The sequence below is a fragment of the Petaurus breviceps genome, unplaced genomic scaffold (assembly GCF_028583685.1).
Source record: "Petaurus breviceps papuanus isolate PSGF00001 unplaced genomic scaffold, PetGlider_PUasm1.0 37, whole genome shotgun sequence".
NCBI classification, from domain to species: Eukaryota; Metazoa; Chordata; class Mammalia; order Diprotodontia; family Petauridae; genus Petaurus; species Petaurus breviceps.
This window is the reverse complement of record NW_027186296.1, coordinates 100,976,522-100,997,901: the sequence shown is the minus strand read 5'-3', so window position 1 is coordinate 100,997,901 and position 21,380 is coordinate 100,976,522. Positions and strand designations below refer to the sequence as shown.

At 37.8% G+C, this 21,380-nt stretch overlaps 3 protein-coding genes across 3 annotated transcripts in view; 1 reads left to right on the top strand and 2 right to left on the bottom strand.

Moving 5' to 3' along the window:
• Positions 1-21,380, bottom strand: part of DMBT1 (deleted in malignant brain tumors 1) — a 495,581-nt gene that overhangs the window by 359,532 nt on the left and 114,669 nt on the right.
• On the top strand, positions 3,296-4,999 carry CUNH10orf120 (chromosome unknown C10orf120 homolog). Its single transcript, XM_069099168.1, has 3 exons — positions 3,296-3,399; positions 3,668-3,743; positions 4,301-4,999. Exons 1-3 carry the CDS (start codon positions 3,296-3,298, stop codon positions 4,997-4,999), a joined length of 879 nt encoding a protein of 292 aa, XP_068955269.1.
• Positions 10,874-21,380, bottom strand: part of LOC138168724 (scavenger receptor cysteine-rich domain-containing protein DMBT1-like) — a 35,873-nt gene continuing 25,366 nt past the window's right edge. The window contains exons 4-6 of the mRNA XM_069097595.1: positions 16,334-16,506; positions 13,420-13,808; positions 10,874-11,259 (exon numbers count right to left, since the gene is read on the bottom strand). Coding sequence (XP_068953696.1) covers positions 10,959-11,259; positions 13,420-13,808; positions 16,334-16,506 — 863 coding nt within the window. The 3' untranslated portion in view covers positions 10,874-10,958. The remainder of the gene's footprint in view (positions 11,260-13,419; positions 13,809-16,333; positions 16,507-21,380) is intronic.

Below are 21,380 nucleotides of genomic sequence, written 5' to 3'. Positions count from 1 at the left end.
AACCATAAACACTAAAGAGAAAGTACAAAGTCAGTATGGAACTCTTTTGGAACTGGATGACGGAGGAGCACAGTCCGGACCCTGCCCCCAGGGTGAGAGGTGGTAGAGGCAAGGTGGTTGCAGTTGGCTGACTCTGGAACTCCTGACCTGCACATCTTAGGGGAACCAATCAACCATTCAGATGGTAATCACTCTTGCTTTGACCTGCTTGGATTTGGATTGTGGTCTTGGGTGGTGGTCCTGGGTATGAGGCCAGTGTGCCAGAGCTTATGGTGGCTGTAGAGAGGGCACCCTACTCATTGTTCTGACAACTGAGAGAACCCTAGCAATTTGGGAAACTTCTCTCTCCTCTGGAAGCAGAGTTCTACTGTGGCAAAGAGCTGAAAAGTCAAGTAATTGGCTAGCAAGATGAGCAAGTAAAGGAAGCCCAATCAGACCATAGAATACTTTTTTGGGGACGAAAAGGATCAAAACATTGAACCAGAAGAAGACAACAAAGTCAAAATTCCTGCATAAAAACTTCCAAGAAAAATATGGTTACAGGCCATGGAGGAGCTCAAGAAGGATCCTGAAAATCAAGTAAGAGAACTGGAGGAAAAATTGGGAAGAGAAATGAGAATGATGCAAGAAAATCATGAAAAGAGAGTTAACAGCCTGACTGAAGAAAATAACACCTTAAAAATAGACTAACTAGAAAACTAAGCCTTTATGGTATATGCATTTCCACCCTGCCGTCTATAAAATCAAAGAATCTCAGAGTTTGGAAAGACCTCACAGGCCATCTAGTCCAACCAATACCTAGGGATGAATCCCTGCAACAACATTCCCTTCCACTTGAAGATCTCACTATGTCTTCAGGCAATTAATTTTATTTTTTTGGACAGCTCTAATTATTAGAGGTTTTCCTTGTACCAAACTGGAATCTTTTCTTTCTAACTCCCTCCAGTTCAGCTGTGTTTGTCTCAATGTCTCTCTTATATGATGATGTCACATCGTATTCCTATCCTTGACTGAATCAAAATATATTCTAGTACTTCCTTAGGATCAGACAAGCTAAATTCATGTTTTGCATCTCTCTGTTGTCTACAAATCTTGTAAGTAATGAGTTCAAATACAAAGTTTCTATATACACTCTGGAAGAGAAGAAAGCAGGAACCAGAAAATGATTATTTTCAACTGCCAATGACTATTAGGTTATTTATTTTTATTTTTCCCCACTTACAGGCTGATCTTAATGGAAAATGAAAATAGGAAGATTGAATTGCTCTTCAAGAAACTGCTAGAGTATTGTCACAACATGAGGTTATTTGACCAGATAATTTCTAAGCTTTCTTTCTGGCCCCCAGAAATCTCAGAGTCTCTGGTTAGAAGGCAGTATAAGTACTGTGGAAAGAATGATAGATTTAGCATCATTGGAAGTAAATGGACCTTGGTGTGAATCCTGCCCGGGCCATGTACTACTTGTATGACTCTTCAGACCTGAGTTAATTATCTCCAAAATTAGGAGGTTGGATCTGAAAATCCCTAACACTCCTTTTCCAGCTTTAATTCTATTATCCCAGTCTAGTATAGTCTGTGTCTCTTTTAAAGTCCATGAAAGATAGTGAAAAGAGCTCTTAGATGAGAGTCTGAAAACTTGGGCTCCTGTCCCTGCTCCCGTATATTTACTGGCTATAAGACCAAGAACAATTTACTTAGATACTCTGAGTCTTAATCTCATCAGAAACTGAGGTGCTAATATTTGCAATACCAGAGGAGTAAAGGGAAGCCTTGATTGGTTTCTTCCCAGTTAGTACCCTCTTCAGTGAGCTGGCAATGTTTTTGAGTATCAGAACTCTTAGATTTATGCCAACCATTATATTCTGGGTGATGCAAGGTAACTTCTCTGGGTAAAACATTCTCATGAATCCTGTAGTTTTTTATGGTTACTTGAATCAATTAATAGCATATTTCTATAATACTTTCCAGTTTATAAGTCTCTTTCCTTATGAAGAAGATAGTGGAATATCATTATCCCTAATTTATCAATTATAAAACTGAGGTTTTATCCATTTGCCCAGGGTCACACAACTAGGAAATATCAGTCAGGGATCAAACCCTAGTGTCCTGAGTCCAAATTTAGCATTCTCTCTTTTATATCATGTTGCCGGAGGGGCTAGGTGGCTCAGTAAATAGAGCACTGGCCCTGGAGTCAGGAGGACTGTAAGGGTTATGGGATTTAAAGATCGTCCATGCCCCATTGGACTTGCTGACATAGCAGGAAGGGGAGGAGCAAGAGGAAGCGGAAGCCAAGCTAGAGTTCCTGCGGTGGCTAGCAGTGGTGGTGACGGCGGCAGCAGCAGCAGAGGCAGCGGCAGCGCGAAGCCCTTTTTGAGTTAGCCAGAATTTCTGCTAAGGACTCCTGCTGAGGACTGCCAGGGGCCGGAGCTGCTGGAAGAGCGCTTCCCGGATGCTGGGTGGTTGCTGTGAGTGGGGAGAGGAGGACCTTTGCCTGAGGTAGCCTGTTCTGTTTTAAAGGCTTGAAAATGTGGGGGCTTTCTACTTTATCTACCTGTGCCAATGTCATAACTACTCTGATGGCTTTCACTTTCTGGTTTTGGGACTCAGTCTTTTGGTATCTTAATAAATTTTCTAGTTTATTCCCCCATATGGCAAGCATGACATATGTGGTGATGGATAATTATATCAGCATATCTGTAATCTCCATAGGCATTGTGAATATGGCATTGCTGATACAAGGACCTGAATTCAAATCCGGCCTCAGTCACTTAACACAAAAACTAGTCTTGTGACCTTGGGCAAGTCACTTAACCCCAATTGCTTGCCCAAAAGCAAAAAATAAAAAAAAATTCTATCATGTTGCCTCTTGATTGTTTGTTCCTCTCTAAGAGAAACTAACCCTTTCATCTATAATCTGTGATGAAATATTTCAATTTAGCTCAAAAAGTATCTCACAGAGAATGGCAGGTCCGGAGAAGGAAGAAGTGAAGGAAAGAGGGGGAGCTTCTGGTGGCACTAATTTCACCCCCAGAAGATCATGTGTTGTTCCTGGCATTGGACCTCACAATAGCCTCAATCTAGGCCATTGATGATGCAAGGAATGTGCCTTTCCCTTTGTGACCTTCATTTAAGCTCCCATTAACCTACCTTACAAATAAACCCAAAGTCCCAACTTTAAGAAACTATCTTTCCATCCTGGGGAATGTACAGCAGATAATTGGAGAATGGAAACTTGGAGAGTGGAGGATTGTAGAACAGGGTTTGAGAAGGGCAAATTACCAAGGGGAAGACAAGCATGGAGAAGTGTCTGAAGACAGTGTTATATAATTCAAACAATTGCCTTCAAGAAAAAGATCCACTCTTGTGCTTAGATGATTTGAATCATGACTCATTACTAAGGTAACTACAATGAGCACCTTTGTTCTATTAATTCCAGAGAAAAATTATGAAGATTTGAATGCTTCATCTCTTTCACATCACAAAGTTACTAAGTAAAGATCTCATTAGATTTCCCTGGATAAAGTCCCATCAGTCAGACATGTTTGTTTCCCAATTTGTCTAGTTAATGACCAAAGAGTCTTGATAGAACTTGAAAAAAATTGTCTGAGTGAAAACTTTTGAAAACATTCTTTTAGTTCTAATATGCCTTGTCTTTCTGTTCCTCCAGCATCTGGATGAAATACTATGGAAGTGACCCACGCATTGCTCTTGGAAGATATTCTCCTTTGGAAAAAGAAATCATGGTAAGTCCAGTAGGATTCCTTCCAGGGGGAGACCCACTCCAGTCCAGTCATCTACAGTAGAGGAAACAACACTGAAGAATTCAATAGCTAGAATAATTATGCCCAAATAGGATCATAGTATCTGTGAATGAAAGAGATCTTTGCTAATAATCTAGTTCTACCCCTTTAATTTGTAGGTCAGAAAACAGGCTTTGAGAGGGTAAATGCATATTACTTAACCAAAGTCCACATAGGAAGCAGATAGCAGAGCCAAGGTTTGAATATGCTTCTACACTGGCAAAATTTGCCAACTGCTTTTTTGTGGTCCGAAATGTTATTTTTTAAAGCTCTGAATCCAATCAACTTCTACATTCTTGGAGTGCAGTGCCATTGGTCTGTGGTCTAGTAAGGAATATAGGACATATTTGGTGGTGAAATTAGGAGAGAGGACTAAGTTATCTCATTATTGTCTGAGGTCTTTTCCTTATTATAAGCATGTATCTCCTTACCCACTGTTACTATGTTTGTTGTGTGTGAAAAGAAAGGGTAGTTTTAAGTAATATCCTTCACTTTAACAGCGTTTAGGTGGTGTGCATACAATAGCCACAAGAAGGCTTTTGGCTCAGAAACACAAAGAGGAAGAGAAGATGCTGAAGGAACTCAGGCAGAAATCACCAGATTACTTAAAAGCAATGGAATATAAAAAGGAACACCCCCTTCTAAATACAGGGAAGAAAAGTTTGGAAAAAGCATGGACTGCTAGGATAATTATTCCACGAGAAGAACTTAAAGTGCCAGCTAGAGAGGAGAAAACTATCAATAAGCACATAGAAAGGATGAAATTGGGCCGAGGATTGCAAGACTGGTCACATCCCAAACAATTCCAAAGCAGTTCATTTCTTCCAGCTGTAACTCCAGATTCCAAACCAGCAAGTCAAGAAAGAGATGAGGAGAAGGAAACCTCAAAAACAAATAAAACAGAAATAAAAATGAAAGTAATTTTCAAGGCAGATGAACCCAAAAAGACCATCATAAGCAATCCAAATGACAGGCAAACATTCGACGTAAGGACGAAACTAGAACGCAATATAGCAGGACACACAAATCGTACACGTTTCCTACCCACGGATTTCCCTGGTGATCTGCTTTTCTTAAATCAAAATTATAAGTCCACAAGAATTCATCTCAAGCCCAAGATGAAATCATTTCTATTGAACAAAGAGGGCCGTTGGAAAAATTGTCTTCAATATCCTTTTGAAGATTCTCCTCATTCTTAAAGCTTTCTATATTTCCCAGCTTAACATTGTGTTGAGGGTGTTTGTTATTTCTGCTGGTCTCTGATTTCCTTCCTTACTTCCACAAAATTTTGGAGAGATTCCTGGCTTTCCTATTTGGTACTTCAGAATCATCATAACACATTCACCAGGAGTTTTAATCTGAAGCTCTTGTTTTAAAACAGCTTTTGGTTCACAGTTCCATTTGAAATGAGAAATCCCACTTTAACAATCAGTGCCCTTCCCTTCACCAAAGCACCAGGCATTCGGTATGCCACTTCCCCAAGTGTCTAAAGCCACCCTTTTCTTTTTTTTTTTTAAAGCAATTGGGGTTAAGTAACTTGCTCAAGGTTACACGACCAAGGTGTTTCTGGGTGGGTGCTAAGTGTCTGAGCCCGGGATTCGATCTCCAGGTCTTCTCAACACTGGAGCCGGTGCTCTTACTCGCTGTGCTACCTGGCCGCCCCTAAAGCCACCCTTTTCAATAAAAAATGTTTTACTTAAAAGCAGTATATATAGAAATAGAACGAGGGGAGTCAGTGGAGAAAACTGGTCCGACCCCTTCCTTTTAAAATGAGAAAAATTGCCTTAGACTGTTGAAGTGACTCATCCAAGGCCATGTAGCTAGTGGGGGCATTGAGATTTAAACCAAAGCTTTCTGACTCCAAATTCAGCATCCCCTCTCCCACTCTATATTATGGTTTCAAATGATATAATAGAACACGTACTGACCTAAAAGTCAAAAGAGCCAACTTCTACTCCTCTCCCTACTACTGATATGCTATTCAGTTTTAAGCAAGCCACTTCCCTACTCTAGGGGAAGGAGGAGGGATTAGTATCCTCCCCTACAAAGCTGGAGAATTAGACTGAATGATCTCTGCCTTCCAGTTCTCACATTTTATGGCTAGGGTGTTAAGATCTAGGATAACTTGAATAAAGCAGCAGAGCATTAATGAGAGTTTGGATAATATATAGGGTACCAGAACTCTGATTGCCTTGGCCTGCTCTCACCTACTGACACCAGCCTCCTACACAGCTGTTGCATTTAAAATAACTTGATTCCTGATGTGATAGGACTAAAGGGACCTTAAAATAATCTAATCCAAACCTTTAATTTTACAGTTGTATAAACTGAGGTGTGGATATTTGAAATAAGTTGCCAAAGATGACAAAACTAATATGTGGTGCAATCCAGACTATAGCCCACTCCTCCCTATGCTTATGAAGACATGGATTCACATTTGCTTCTGACAAGAGCTCTTTGTTCCTAGTGAAATTTTTACCCTGTTTGTACTTCATGCTCCTTCCAACGGTCAGTCTAATAAACCATAGACAGGTTGTCATCTGTATCTGCAGAGGGAATTTCTACTCCAAGAGCTTCTAGTCCTTTGTGTTCTCATATATTATTTTTTTTTACTTTTTAGTAACCAAAAACCTAGCTTCCCTGGTAATTATTAAGTGAGTCAGGAATTATAGAAGAACCTTTGGGATCAGTTAGCCCAATCCTTCACATTTTATAGATGAGGAAACTGAGACCCACGGGAGTGAAGTAATTTGCCCAAGATCACATAAGTCAGTGTGTGTCAGAACCAGAATTTGATTCCATGCTTTTGACTCTTAATCTAGCCTTCTTTCCATGGTATCATGTACATATAAGCTTTAACAATGGCTTGTGCCCTTTCTTATTATTTTATCATTCATTGACAAAGAAGGGTATTACTTATTGGTCCAAAAAACTCATGAAAATTTCCCAAACTGCCATTGTTTTGTTTGAATTAACAAGTCATCATGAGGCAGTCATTTATAGGCTTAAGACAATAAAAGCAAAAAGCCAAAATGAAGGTCTGACTTTGGGTCATTGACCTTCAGATTTATCATCTGTAAAAAAAGTGTCAAAATAAATCATTTCTAAGCTCTCTTCTAGCAGAATATTCTAAGGTTACAGAAGCACATTAAGCATCCATCCATGCAGGCAAATTGGTCATCCACCTATTTGTGCCATTGATCATTACTGAGATTTAACCCTTTCAGAGAGTGATCATTTCTTTTGGGCTTGCAGCTCATGGGATCACGGGATCATTGCTCTAGACTTGGAAGGGACCTTAGGCATTATCTACTCCAAGCATTTAATTTTAGATGAGCAAAATAAGACCAAAGGAGGTTAAATGATTTGTCTAATGCCATACCAATAATAAAGAACAGAGCAGGATTCAAACCCAGGTCAAGGTGTAACATTCAGACTAGAGAATTCAGCATTAGATGTACCCAACAAGGCACTGGAGTTGCCTCAGGAAATCTAGTCCGGGATGCAGCAGCCAGAAGAGCAGGTAAGAAAGGGAAGACCCTGGGAGCAAAAGGCCTACAGATAAGATAACAAATTTTCCAAAGGTAAGAAATCCAACCCAAAATCAATACCAGAATACTCAACAGTTATGTGGAATACACTAATTTATTGTCATTATTCAAGACACACACACACAATAAAAACACCACTCTGTAAGGATACCTTTATCTAAGAGGAACTAATTGTTCTCTCTTCTACATGACACTGCAAATTCTGGAAACTACTTTATACTAGATTTGTTCAGAAACAAATTCCAACTTCAGAAGGAATGTTCTTGCTTTCAGCTCCACTTAATGTATGACCCCAACTCTTTTTAACAAAAATTTTTTTAGAAGCAACACATTTTAATTGTCAGCAACACTGTAGTCCCAAGAAGGAAACTGTATCTTCTTCCATTTTCATGAGGGGATCCACTGATCATGGCTGCAAATGAAGAGAGAAATGCCATTTACTTTAGGAAGTCAGAAAATTAAGTGGCATTAACTGTTTTCTGCCTACTAGACTTTTTTAATCAAGGCATAGATCAGAGGTTCCAAAACTTATTTGGCCTTTAAAAAAATTACTTAGCACCCCCCCTGCTGCTGAAAGCTAATTTTTTTTAACTCTTTAATGTTTTTTTTAATTTGTGTTATTTCAAAAAATATATTTTAAATGACTCATCTTAAATGGAATAATTTATTATAAATTTGTGGGGTTTTCCTGCATTGAAATTTTGATGATGCAATATTACATCAGGTAACTGTATAATATCTTATTGTAAACAAGTCAATACATGCACATATTCCTGCCAATGCATACTGGACTTCCTGACAATCCAAAACACACTCACCTGCCAACACGTGCTTGTTAAGACCTGTAGGCAGACTTGACCACTGATCAATTATAACTTGCAATTTGTGTGTTTAGTTGGAAAATAAAATGTGTTACACAACAGATGAAAAATGTATGAATGGTTTTTCAAAATTCTCTTCTCTCCTTATGTTTCCACTACTCCCTTATTTTCATTCAATACCCCTCAATTGCCCTGGAGGCTACTACCACCCCCCCTCAGGATCATTCCAGCACCCACCAGGGGTTGGTATCACCCACATTATGTACCTAAGATACATGCTCAGGGTAATAAGTAGGAGAGCTGGAATTTAAAACCAGATCTTCTGATTTTGGATTTGTAAATAACATTGGATTTGGAATTGGAAGACCTGGGTTTGAATTATAAACTCCAACATTTTAATCTCTAGGTTCAGAATTGGTATTAGTTACTTGCCTGTTTGAAGACAGTTCATTGAAGATCTCTAGTTATTACTTTTCTCATTGGTAGAATTTGATAAATGCTTATCATGCCTATCAAGGTGCTTGTGAAGAAACAATTTAAAATATTGTAAGAAGGAATGAATACATTAAAAAACATATGCTAAGCTCTGGGGATACAAATATAATAGCAAAGGAACTTAGAGGAAGATAACACATAGAAGGGAGTGACGAACAAAGATGAACACTTTGGTAAGAAATGTTACAAGAATGGTTAGCGAGTCCATCGAGGGGTAGGTTTATATGCCTAACCCAGGAAAGGTGGCAGAGTTGATTTGATCATGGTACCAAATGTAAAGGTTTGGCACAGGGAACAGTATGCCTTCTGTGGTAAATCGGTTGGGAAGGCTGTTCGTAGGAAGTAAAAGGAAGTTGGATCTTTCTGAGAAGCTGGGGTTTTCCTGAAATGGTGGAGATAGGCATGATAAACATTGTTCCAATTTTACCAATGATAAAAGTGATAGCTAGAGATTGCCAATGATTTGGAGATGAAATAATTCACTTTAGATATGTGAATTATCATTATTGGTAGCAAAAATGACATTAAATCAATGTTGGGAAGGTCATAAATTCAGTTTCCATCTCCAATATATGTGGTATCCCAATCAGACCCATGGAATATCTGAAATAATGGTGCTTAATATATCTGACTAAGTTATAGATAATAATTTATTGAAACTTTCAATGGAATGTGGAGCTAGTATTTGGGACTAATATTTTTCATCACATACATTGAATTTGTTTTCTTCCAACTATATGCATTTGCTACGGTAATTATGCAATTACTACAAAATATAACAAGGATGAGTACAGTTTTTCAGACTTCATACAAATAATAATTTTTGTTGTCATTTCTGGATCTTTATGACCATTTGGGGTTTCTTGCCAAAGATACTGGAGTAGTTTGCCATTTCCTTCTCCAGCTCATTTTATAGATAAATGAACTGAGGCAAACAGGGTGAAGTGACTTGCCCAGGGTCACACAGCTAGTAAGTGTCTGAAACCAGACTTGAACTCAAGAAGATGAATCTTCCTAACTCCAGGCCTACCACTCTATCCACTGTACAGCCTAGCTGCCCTATAAATAAAAATAGTTCACATTTATGCAGATATTTGAGATTTAAAAAGAACTTTATATACATTATCTCAAATGATCATTATATCAACTTGGGGTGGGGTGGAGAGTGGCATTGTCATTCCCATTTCATATGAAATTGAAGCTCAGAAGAGTTAAGTGACTTGCCCAAGGTCACACAGCTAATAAATATCTAAGGCAAGATTTGACCCCTCCAGGTCCAAAACTTTATCTACTATACCATACTACATTCTTGCTAATGCAGGTGAGTTTAGGTATACTTAAAAATGGAATCTAAAAATAAAGACAAAGGTAACCCTATGTGTAATTGCATGTCTATGTGATACTTGCCAACCATCTAGTTGTTTCCAAGTGTCCAGATGTTTGATATTACATAGGCAAAACCTCTTGTACTTTTTGTCTGGGGGTTTTATGGGTTGTATAAAATACTTTAAGATTAGATAAATATTTTTATGTCAGTAACAAATATCTACTTAAATAGTTTGAAACTACCTTTGAAGTTTCATGATTGAAAAAAAGCAAGCAGATTACTTACATGCTAGTCAGTCAACAAGCATTTATTAAGCACTTATTCTATGCTAGGCATCATGCCAGCACATTGTGCTAATGTCCTGACAAAGAAAGGCAAAAGCCATCCTTGTCCTAAAGCACAATACCTTCTAATGGGAGAGACAATATGTAAATAACTAGACATATACTATATAAGTATATATATATACATATATATATATACTATATATACACACATACATACACATTTATTTGGAGAGAGATGATAGATGGGAGGATAGATGAGAGAAAGATAAATAAATTGATGATAGATGATAGAGATAATAGACAGACAGACAGACAGACAGACAGACAGACAGACAGATAGATAGATAGATAGATAGATAGATAGATAGATAGACAGATAGATAGATAGATAGATAATGAGAAGAGAAGGCACTAGCAGTTGAGAGGACCAGGGAAAGCTTCTTGCAGAAAATAAGGCTTGAGCTGAAGCTTGTTGGAGGCCCAAGAAATCAAGAAGTTAATTGAGGGATAGAGAACTACAGGCATGGGGGCAGTCAATGAAAGGCAGGGATTCAGAAAATGGAAGCTCAGGTGGGTGGCACAGCAAGGAAGCCAATGTCTCTGGATCATAGAGTGTGTGAAGGGTATGAATGTGCAAGAAGACTAAAATGGTAGGAAGGATCTGGATTATGAAGAGTTTATGCAGTGACAGATGAGTTCCAATTACCAGTCTTTTTTTCCAGAGATGTTTCCCTCTGTAGACGAACTGGTCCCAACACAACATCCAAGTTGTCCCACTCAGGGTGTATTTCTCGCTTTGATCTGAAGGTACAGCCTTGTAGACATTTAGAGGAGGCATCATCTGCTCTGCATATGACCATTTGGCACTTCAGATAAACAGCATCATGTTGTTTAAGAAACTTGAAGGCATTAAACTTAAACTTGACAACATTTGGGTTTGAAGAAGAGTAAGCAGTATAGGTGGGGTCGCTCACACATCTGGAAAATAAAATTAAAGTGAGACAAGACATCTCTTCTGCAGGTTTGAAATAAGGAAAAATCTGAGATGAAACTGTCTAGAGCGCAGTGTATCTTGATATTTAGCAGAAGGAATTCTGCGTCTCTAAGAGGCATAAATCTTACTTAAAAAGAACATGAAGGAAGATGAATGCAAATAGTTTTTAGTAAATATTCCACTTCAGTTCCCCATCCCAACCTATAAATGAGGCCACCAAACTTCTAGTTATCCATACTTGAAGTCTTACAGTTATTTTTTGCCTCTCCCTCTGATAGGTCATCTATTTTCATTCATTATAACTCTGTGGATAACTCCCATTACTATCTCTAACTGACCTTATTTCTAAGTTTCCATCTCACATTTCTAACTACTTCCTGTATATTTCAACTTGGAAACTGCACCATAACTTCAAACTCAACATGTATGAAGCTAAACTCATCTTTCACCAAAATTCAGCTCCTTCATGAGAATTTTATTTTGGTTCATGATGCCACCGTTATTTCAACTATTCAAGCTTAAAACCTTGGAATCATCTGCTTCCCTCCCTTGTGTGACTCAAATACAATTTGTCACCAAGTTATGTTAGTCCTTTGTCTCTTCCATTCAATTACCATTACCACCATCCTAATTCATCTAGCTTTCACCATTTTACTCATGGACTATTACAACTACTTCCTAACTGAACTGTGCCTCTTCTAATTTGTTCTAGGGCACCACTGCACTCATCTTTCTGAAACTTGCATTTATTCATGTCTCAACACGCCCCCCCCCCAAAAAACACAGCCTTCAATGGCTCCCCATTGCAATTGAATGAAGTCAAAACTTTTTTAGCCTTGTGTGCAGCGTCTTCCACAATCTGGCTACAATTGATTCTCTTATCTTTATATTTCATTAGTCTCTCCTCCATCCAAAGTGAATTGCTCACTTTACCTGGAAAGGTAACACACAGGTCACACACATTGCCTCCTCTATGTCTTCCCTCATTCTTTTCCTATTTCCTGAAACACCATTTTTCTCCTACTTATCCAATCCCTACTCATACTTTAATTTAAAGCTATTGTGATCTATCCTTCCTCTGAACTCCTATGATATGTATTAAGAACTTACTAGGTACATCAGTCAGTGTATATTTCTCTGAATTATTTTTTTAAATTTTGTTCACTTCATCCATTTTACATGAAGATCATACTTCCCTGAGGGTCAGAGATCAAGTCTTATACTTGTTTGTATCCTTTATAGGATATAAACCTGTACAAGGACCCCCATAGGTACTAAAAAAATATATCAATGAAGATAAAGATGATGTATTTTCCTTCAGTCTCTTTAGACCCAATCAATCTCCATGACCTAGCAATTTTTAATGCTTTTCCCACTAATTTTTTCTCTTAATTTCCACAGTCACCACTTTCTCTATCAAGTCCTCATTACTTTATACCTGGATTTAGTATACTACCAGTTTTCTAGCTGATCATCCTGATTCCAATCTTTTTCTTCAAATTTACAGAGCACGTTACTACTAGATTTTTGTTTCATTCATGAGGTCACTACTTTATTCAAAACCCTTTTAATGTTTCCCATTGCTGTTAGAGAAATATTAATTCTGGTGAAAGTTAGTTTTTATTTTAAACCTTTATTTTAAAATTTTTATAGTGTATCAAATAGTTGTATTGCTGCTCAAATTGTTTAAAAATTTCAATTGAATTATATTTATTAAATACTCACAAAAGGCAGTGTGAATAATGGATTGAGCCCTGACAAAGTAAGAAATCTGGTATCCTACTCTTTATTTGACCACTTGCTACCCATATGACCATAAGCACATTTCTTCATGTCTCAAAGTCCCAGTTTCCTTATCTATAAAATGGGGAAAATATTTGTATTACCTATGTCATAGTTTTGCTTGAGGAAAATACTTAGTAAAATGGGACATACCATCTAAATGTGAGCTGCTGCCATTACTGCTATTACTAATTAGAGATTTTTTACAAGCATCAGGTTGACTATTTTTTTTCAAATTTGTTTTAGTGTATGGAAACAGCAGAAAAATAGAATTCTCTTTGATTAATCCTTCACTTCTGTTTATCATAAACCAAAGGAAATTAACAATTTAAAAAAAATTAACTCTTATACAGAGCTCTTACCCATGTCGAATTAGGTCATAAGTAATGGTCTTGAAATCATCAGCATAAGGAGAGGCCACACAAGTATCTACAGAAAGCACCAGATTTGGGTCAAAGTGTCTCAGCATGAGTTGAAAGAAAACATCCTGGTTGAGTTGTACATAGTATGGGGATTCAATCACTGGATGTTCAAACAATGGAGATTCATAGAATGAGACCTGCAGGCCATAATGGCCATATTGATGTCTGGTAATATCAATGGAGTCATCTGCCAAGTATTTGACTTCTACCATGATATTCTTGTTCATTCTGCAGGAGAGATGTAAGTGGAAGTTCTTCAGCCTGGAAATGACTTTTCTGGATTGGTTCGTGGAAATCACATTGGAGTAGATGATGGTGTCATCTGTTTCCTTACCAAATCAAAGACAAAAATAAAGCAATGTTTTAGGAACTATATTATATCAAAAGAACTAAAAACATGGAGTTATAACAGACCCTCCTTAAAATCTGCAATTACTCACCCTGGCAAATTCAAGATCCTAACTTTGAAACTTAAACTCTTTCAGTCCACTCTAGCCTCTCTGATGGCTTTCACAGCAGTGATGGCTCATTGTTTTTTTTGGTGGTGTTTTCTTGTTCTTTTTTAGAGGGAGGAAGGCAAGGCAATTTGGGGTTGACTTGCCCAATGTCACACAGGTAGTAAGTGCTAAGTGTCTCAGGTCGGGTTTGAACTTAGGTCCTCCTGATTCCAGGGCTGGTGCTCTATTCACTGTGCCAACTAGCCACCCTGATGGCTCACTGTTGCCTATAACTGGGTTATCTGTGACAAAGAGAACTTTTCCATTATGTTCTTTTGTCTGTTTCCCTTTCTACCTCCTCTTCTTTCCTATTACGTTTACCCTTCAAGTCTGGGAGTAGTCTCCCTGACTCTTATAGATCAACCTCTGACTCTTCAAAGCCTGGGCTTTGCTGCAAGTGGCCTTGAAGAGCTAATTAAGCAAGAAAAGATTGTTTTTCTTCAATCAGTTTTCTGGTGCATATTTATATTTTAGTTATAGTGATTTTTAAGAAAAGTGTTCAGAAGGAAAACATCTACGTTGAGAAGTGATATATGGTTTGATTTCCAGTTTTCATGTTAAGGAAGAGAACAGGACTATCAAAACATCATGTGTATATGGTTTAGGAATGCACAAGGTAAAAATATATATGGTAGGAAGATAGTATTTCCATGACCCACTCATAAAAATCACCCTCATTGCTATATAATTATAGCTTATAGATACCAGTTCTTCTAGTAATCCTTGTATGCTTTTAAGCTTTAGTCATATATGTTGTAGGCAAGATAATTAATCTTTAGAGCAATAGCATTACATAATTTTACAGATTGTAGTCTTCTTTTAGATCCTGTGACAAAAAAAAAAAATGGCAGCCAGAATAGAATCTTTTTCAGCAGTTGAAGAACTGACTGCTGTCCAAGGTGCTGACTCTGTCAGTGGCCAATGACCAGGAACTTCATTATGATGTTAATCAATATTGATCAATCAAGCATTTATTAAGTGCCTACTTTATGCAAGACACTGTTATGTTACACATTGAAAGATGCAAGTTCACCACTGTTAAAGGCTACACAGTTAAACAAAGCCTATATGGAAGGCATACTTAAAATGCAAAGGTGAAAACACAGTCTTACCTTTTTGGAAGAAATGTAGCAAAGGTAGGCCCAGACTTTAAGTCCTCACCCTTTGCTGATTATTTTACTGGACCCATCCTCAGTACCTTAAAGGTTTTTCTCTAAGCTTACAAGTCTAGACCTTTTTGTAGAGGAATATGTTGTTTCAATGTCCTAAGGAAATGTACCCTGACAGAGTGCAGTGATCTGATACTTCATTCTCAATGTCATGATCCTGTGTATTTTACTCTGCATTTGAGGAAGCTGTTGCTGAACCAAAATGGGATGTTATATCTTCTCTGTACCTGGGAGAATTGAATTCTTACCTAGGGGCTGGTTACTATGTGTGTATTGTTAGGAGCCAAAGGCCCTGGTTAGGTTCTTTGTCAAACCGATGGAAAATTAGTGGCCTGGGATGGCTTACATAACAGTCACTCTCTATGCCTTTTTGAAATAATACATTTTAAGGTTCTACCTTCATCTATCCATAGAGAGTAGAGAAAATAGCTAAGGTAGGATAGTACTAGCCAGTCCCATTTGTATTTTATGACTGGTAGAACTGCATTCAAAATAAAAGAGGAAACATTCAATTTTTGCTTTTAAGTGTAATTTGCATTTTTCTATACTGCCTTCACCCACAGTTTAATCATTATGCGAGACTTTTCAGAATACTTTGAAAATATATAGATACATATATATGTTTACATATATATGTTTATATATATATATACATATATTTCAACTCAATTTCACTTCCTGATTATATTCTCCTGAGGCTGTTTAAATTAGTTTGTATTTTTTCATTTTGTGGAGAAATATTCATGAATGGGGAGGGAGGCATAGCAGTGATAAGAACATACAGGGGCTGAGAAGGGTGTGTTGGAAACAACATTGAATATGGTATGGGGAAAGCTAGGTTCTTAATCCAGTTCCACCATTTACTAGCCCTGTGACTTTTGGCAAGATGGGATGTAGTGGAAAGAACACTGAAATTAGAGTTAGAAGACCTGAGATTGCATTAGGCAAATTACCCCAAGACTTAGAGTTCGTATCTGTTAAATGGATAATATGTGTTTTATTTACCTCACAGGATTGTTTTGTGAAAAGTGCTTTGTAAACCTTCTAATACTCCAGAAATGTGAGCTATGATTTCTCTCAGTCTCAGGTGATGAAGAAACAATGTTCTCAGGAATCCCAATGACCCCTGATGGCGTCCAGTTCTAGAGTTCTGTGGCTTGATTGTACTTGAGCTTCATGATTTCTCACCTGCATGACAGTTCCACAACCATTAAAGGGGATGCTGAATATGATGTAGTTTGAGATGACCTCAGGCTCACAAGAAGAGTTGTACACAGATAGGTTCTGAACACTGTAACCTAGTGACTGCAGATATTGCTCGCTGACTGCTGCGTACATCTGATCTTCTGTGCATGACAGTGCTAGTGGAGAAGGGGGGACATCACATTATTACACAAGAGTCCTGAGTGCTAGTTTAAGCTCTGCTGCTTGCTATCCATGTGGAACCTCTCTGAGCTTCAATGACTGCATTTGTTAAATTGGGACAGAAACATGAATCTGACTTACAGGATTTTTGTGAGGATTAGTTGGGGCCATGTGAGGTTATTATAAAAGGAAACATAGCACAGTGGGTTGAGATCTGGATTTGGATTCAGAAGAACAAAATTTGAACCCTGACTCTTCTAATTACTACTTATGTGACTTTAAACGAGCTATGTGGCTGCTCTGGGTCTCCATTTCCTCATCTGTCAAATGAGGGAGTTGGAATAGATTACCTCAGAGGAGGAGGTATGGAGTAGTGAATAGAGCACTGGACTTGGAGTTATGGAAGGTTTGAATTCAAATCCTGATTCAGATACTCAACTGTGTGACCCTGAACAAGTCATTTGACCTCTTTGATTCAGTTTCCTCATTTGTGAAGTGAGGAGGTTAGGTTCATTGACCTGAAGATCCCTTATAGCTCTTAAATCTATGCTTCTATGGATTTGAACAATCTTTGAAAAATATACATTGTTATAGAAATATAAGAAAAAACAAATCGACCACAAGGTGTCATCACATAAAATATAGATGTTGCCTGATACCTGCTGGGAATGGTGGTATGGGGTCCCGCTTTAGTGAGTTAAAGGCAGCTTAATTTTTTCTCATTTTGCTTAGTATCAGGAACACTGGACCTCAGTGATGGGCAAATTTTCTTATTCAGGCAAGGCTGAAAACTGTCTCCAAGGAGACATACAAACTCTACTTGCAGATTTATTATTGGTGCTAAGTCAGAAAAGGAAATTTCTACAGAGGCAAGGAATGGCTCCTTTGGATTGAGCAATGGAAGAAAAATTTGAATTACAGTCTTATAGTCCCGAATGAATTGCTAAATCACACCAAGTACTTTATAAATCTGAATCTTGTCTATAAAGCTAACAACAGTCACTTAGCTCAGAGATCCATTCTGAGGTGGAATCAGAAACAGATGATTGCAATGACTTTACTGGTATACAGTAGGGCTTATCAGTTGTGAAGTGCTAGTCCCCTGCTCAGTCTGGCCACATTCCCCTAGCCAGTCTCCTCAGGGATTTTCCTGAGGTCCTCATCTAGATTTACAAAAGAATTTACAAGGGCCATAAATTAATTTATTACATGAATGCATGAAGCATCTGCGATTTCAATGGTATGCATAATTCCAGACGTCAAAGCTCCTTACCCTGTTTCAGATCTAAACCCATGTATACTTCAATAAACAAATTCCAAGGAATTGCTATTATCTATAAAGCACACAAAGGTTACAAGACTTACTTAGAGCAAAAGAGCTAATAACTGTCAGAATTCGGATTTGAGCCCAAGTCTTTCTGACTCTACTGAGCCATGCTGCCTACATAACATGAACATGGCTACTTAAACTACAAGGCTTATTCTGAGGAAGTGTGGCATTGTGAAAAGAGCTCTGAATGTTGTGGCAGAAGACCTGAGTTTCAATGGTGTCCCTGCTATTTGCTGACTGTGGAATCCTGGGCAAATAACTTTGCTTCTTCCACCTACACTAAATCATACGTAAAAAAAGAATAATAATATTTATGCTACCCATCTCATGGGATTATTGTAAGGATCAAACGAGATAATATATATAAAGAACCCAGTAACTTTAAAGCATTGTATAAAAAATGATCTGCTTTTGCTGTTATTTCAACTGAGTATTGCTTTGCTGACATTGGCCGCTTAATTTTTTTTCTCTCTCTCTGGTGTTTCCTTTTTTATCTACCAACCAAATCTCCTAAGCCAAGAAAAAGGGAAGACATGCAATGTCAAGAATTTGGACTGAGCCTCAGATCAGTGAACATTCCTCTAAACAAAGGCTAGATAAGGCTATATATGAGCATGAATTATAAGTGAGGCGGTTTTTTTTTCCCCCAGCACTTATGCAACCTGAGATTAGCGGATTAGGGAAAGAGTAGGGATGGGGAGATATAAACATCTTTTTTTTTTCACTTGCCTGTATCATTATTATCCTGTGGAAGAGCAAAATAAGAAGCCTGGAATCCAGATTTGGTGACAAATGAGTCACTAGAAAATTGTACTTTCATCTTGTTGGAAGGAGACAAAAATGTCTCATTGGAAACATCACAGAAACGCCCTAGCAGATCAGATGAGTTCTGGGATCCATCAAAGATGTCAACGTGGCTCAAAGAACAGCTAAGGGAGTGTTCATCGCTGTGAAGTTGAAATTAAAATAGGGGTTATATCATCACTCAGGCATTTGGGGCATTCATACATTAATGGTCAACTTTTTCAAGAGAAATGATATGGAACATGGTGGCATATTCCTGTAAACACTGCTACTGGGGTAAGCTGATGTTGGTGGGTTGCTTGATTTCAGGAGTTCTGAGTTGCAATAAGCCTCAAGCTTATCAGGTGTCAAACTGAGAGCAGGGTGATGATGGTAAAATGCCTGTTATATCATAGGTGCTAAATACTTTTGGATTTGCCACTCGGTTTTTTTTTTTGCATAATAGTGGCTGGCACTTATAAATATAATTTTCATTTTTAAAAAGTCCTTCACATAATTTGTCATGTGGTCCTTAATAGCAACTCTTCAAGGTAGTAAGAGACAGGTATTCTATTCCCCATTTTATAGATGAACAACCTAAATTTCAGAGAAGTCAAGTGACTTTTCCAAGGTCACATAGCTAGTTAGTGATAAAACCAGGATTTAGACTGAAGACTTGAATTGAAATGCCAAATTTAGTTAACTTTCTACTATACTACAGAGATGCTCATAGCCTTAGTCATTATAATGGAGAAGTGGGAGATTTTCATCTACTCCCTAAAGCAACAGTTAACAAAACTTTTAGGATCAGGACTCCATTATGCTATCAAAAATTATTGAGGACCCACAAAAATTTTTGTTTAGTGGGTTGTATCTCTGCATATTTTCACTATTAGAAATTGAAATATCTTGGTATTACCATGAAAGTAGCTTTTTTTTTTCCTTTTGGAGGGCAATTGGGGTTAAGTAACTTGCCCTAGGTTACACGGCTAGTTTTTTGTGTTAAGTGTCTGAAGCCAGAACCAAACTCAGGTCCTCCCAACTCTGGGGCTGGTGCTTTACTCACTGGGCCACATAGATTCCCCCATGAAAGTAGTTTTGACCTAATGGTTCCCCTGACAGGTCTTAGGGATACCCAGGAGTCCACACTTTGGGAACCTCTGCCCAAGAGAAAGATTTATGTTCTTTGGTATCCAGTTTTTAAAAATAATGATTTGCCTTTTAAAAAAATCTAAATGTTTATCCTGGTATCATACTCTCTAAAGAGCTAAACAGGGCTATTTGGGGCTGTATCAAGATGTCAACAACACAAATAATTGAAAATATGGTAACCCAGTAAGTTTCTTTTGCATCATATTGACACAAATGACTGATAGTGATTAGTGACTAGCCTCAAAAAAAGAAGATACCTCACCTGATTCTTTACAGAGGTGGGATACCATGCATATGGAACACTGAATATAACATGAGATTTTTTATAGCTTTGCTAAACTTTTTTCTTTCTTCATTTTTTTGTACTATAAGGGATGGCTTTCCAGAAGGGATGGGAGAGAAATACAGTAGGAGATGTAAGTGATGTGAAAACAAAAGATATTAATAAAAATTTATTTTGAAAACAAATCATTAGATAATTTCATTATAGGGTACAGGCAAAGCAATGGAACCTTCTTTTCTCATAGACTTGTCCTAAAGAATGAGATCACTGGGATTTTATGTTAGAGGTAAAACCCTACTACCTTACTCATACTCATGCTCTGATTTCCTCAAACCCATGCTACTATTTAAATAGCAAAACCATTCAGCAGATCAGAGATGAATGATGAAGTCACACTTTCCCTGAGCTCAATACTCTGGTGGCCAATATTCTTCTACTTCATGTCCTCCAGGATCTCAAAGTTCCTAGGAATTTCACTCAGTGTTCAAAAACAAAGGCTATAGTAATTCTTACAAAGGCAAGGGCTCCAGTTTAGAACCCTGCCTGAGAGTCCCAGCCAACTTTCTTCAGAAATGTTCAGCAGCCATTAGGTTAGCCCTTGCCTTAGAGAGAATGAGTATGGCCTTGGGTTTTTTTTTTAACATTGAATTAGATTCCTAGGAACTCTGAGGGCCTGGATGAGGTGGAATAGAAGAATCCTGACCACGGAAGTATTGAGCTCAGGGAAAGGGTAATTTCACCATTTATCTCTGCTCTGCTGAATGGTTTTGTAGTTTAAATAATAGCATGAATTTGAGGGAATCTGAGTAAGAGTCTGAGTAAGGTAATAGGGTTTTAACTCTAGCATACAATCACAATGGGCTCATTCTCTAAGACAAACCCATGGGAAACAAGGGTTCCCTTGTTTTGCCTGTACTCTATATTGAAGTTATCTGATTATTTGTTTCCAAAGTAAATTTTATTGATATCTTTGGTTTTATCATCGTTGACATTTCACACTGTCTTTTTTCCTACCCCCTTCTAGAAAGCCATCCCTTGTAACAAAATTTTTAAAAGGAGAAGGGGAAAAAAGTTCAGGAAAGCTAAAATCGTGATATATCCATTTCTTCACAGTGTGTTAGTAGGGTTACAACAACACAGGCAGCTACGATATATACATCATTGTATAATATATACACTAGAAGGTTAGAAAACCATAGAACTATGTGAAATCCAAGGGGCTAGGTTATTACCAACTGGAGTAATTAGGTTGGGCACCCTAGAGATAGCATATTAATGGAGGACCCTACTTAGGCAAAATGGTGTCTAAAATTCCACCATTA

Bases quoted from the DNA above. Each gene is read 5' to 3' on its own strand.
- CUNH10orf120 (XM_069099168.1), top strand. From the start codon at position 3,296: ATGGAGAAGTGTCTGAAGACAGTGTTATATAATTCAAACAATTGCCTT. The intron at 3,400-3,667 runs GTAACTACAATG...CTGTTCCTCCAG, and splicing joins AATCATGACTCATTACTAAG to CATCTGGATGAAATACTATG. The intron at 3,744-4,300 runs GTAAGTCCAGTA...TCACTTTAACAG, and splicing joins CTTTGGAAAAAGAAATCATG to CGTTTAGGTGGTGTGCATAC.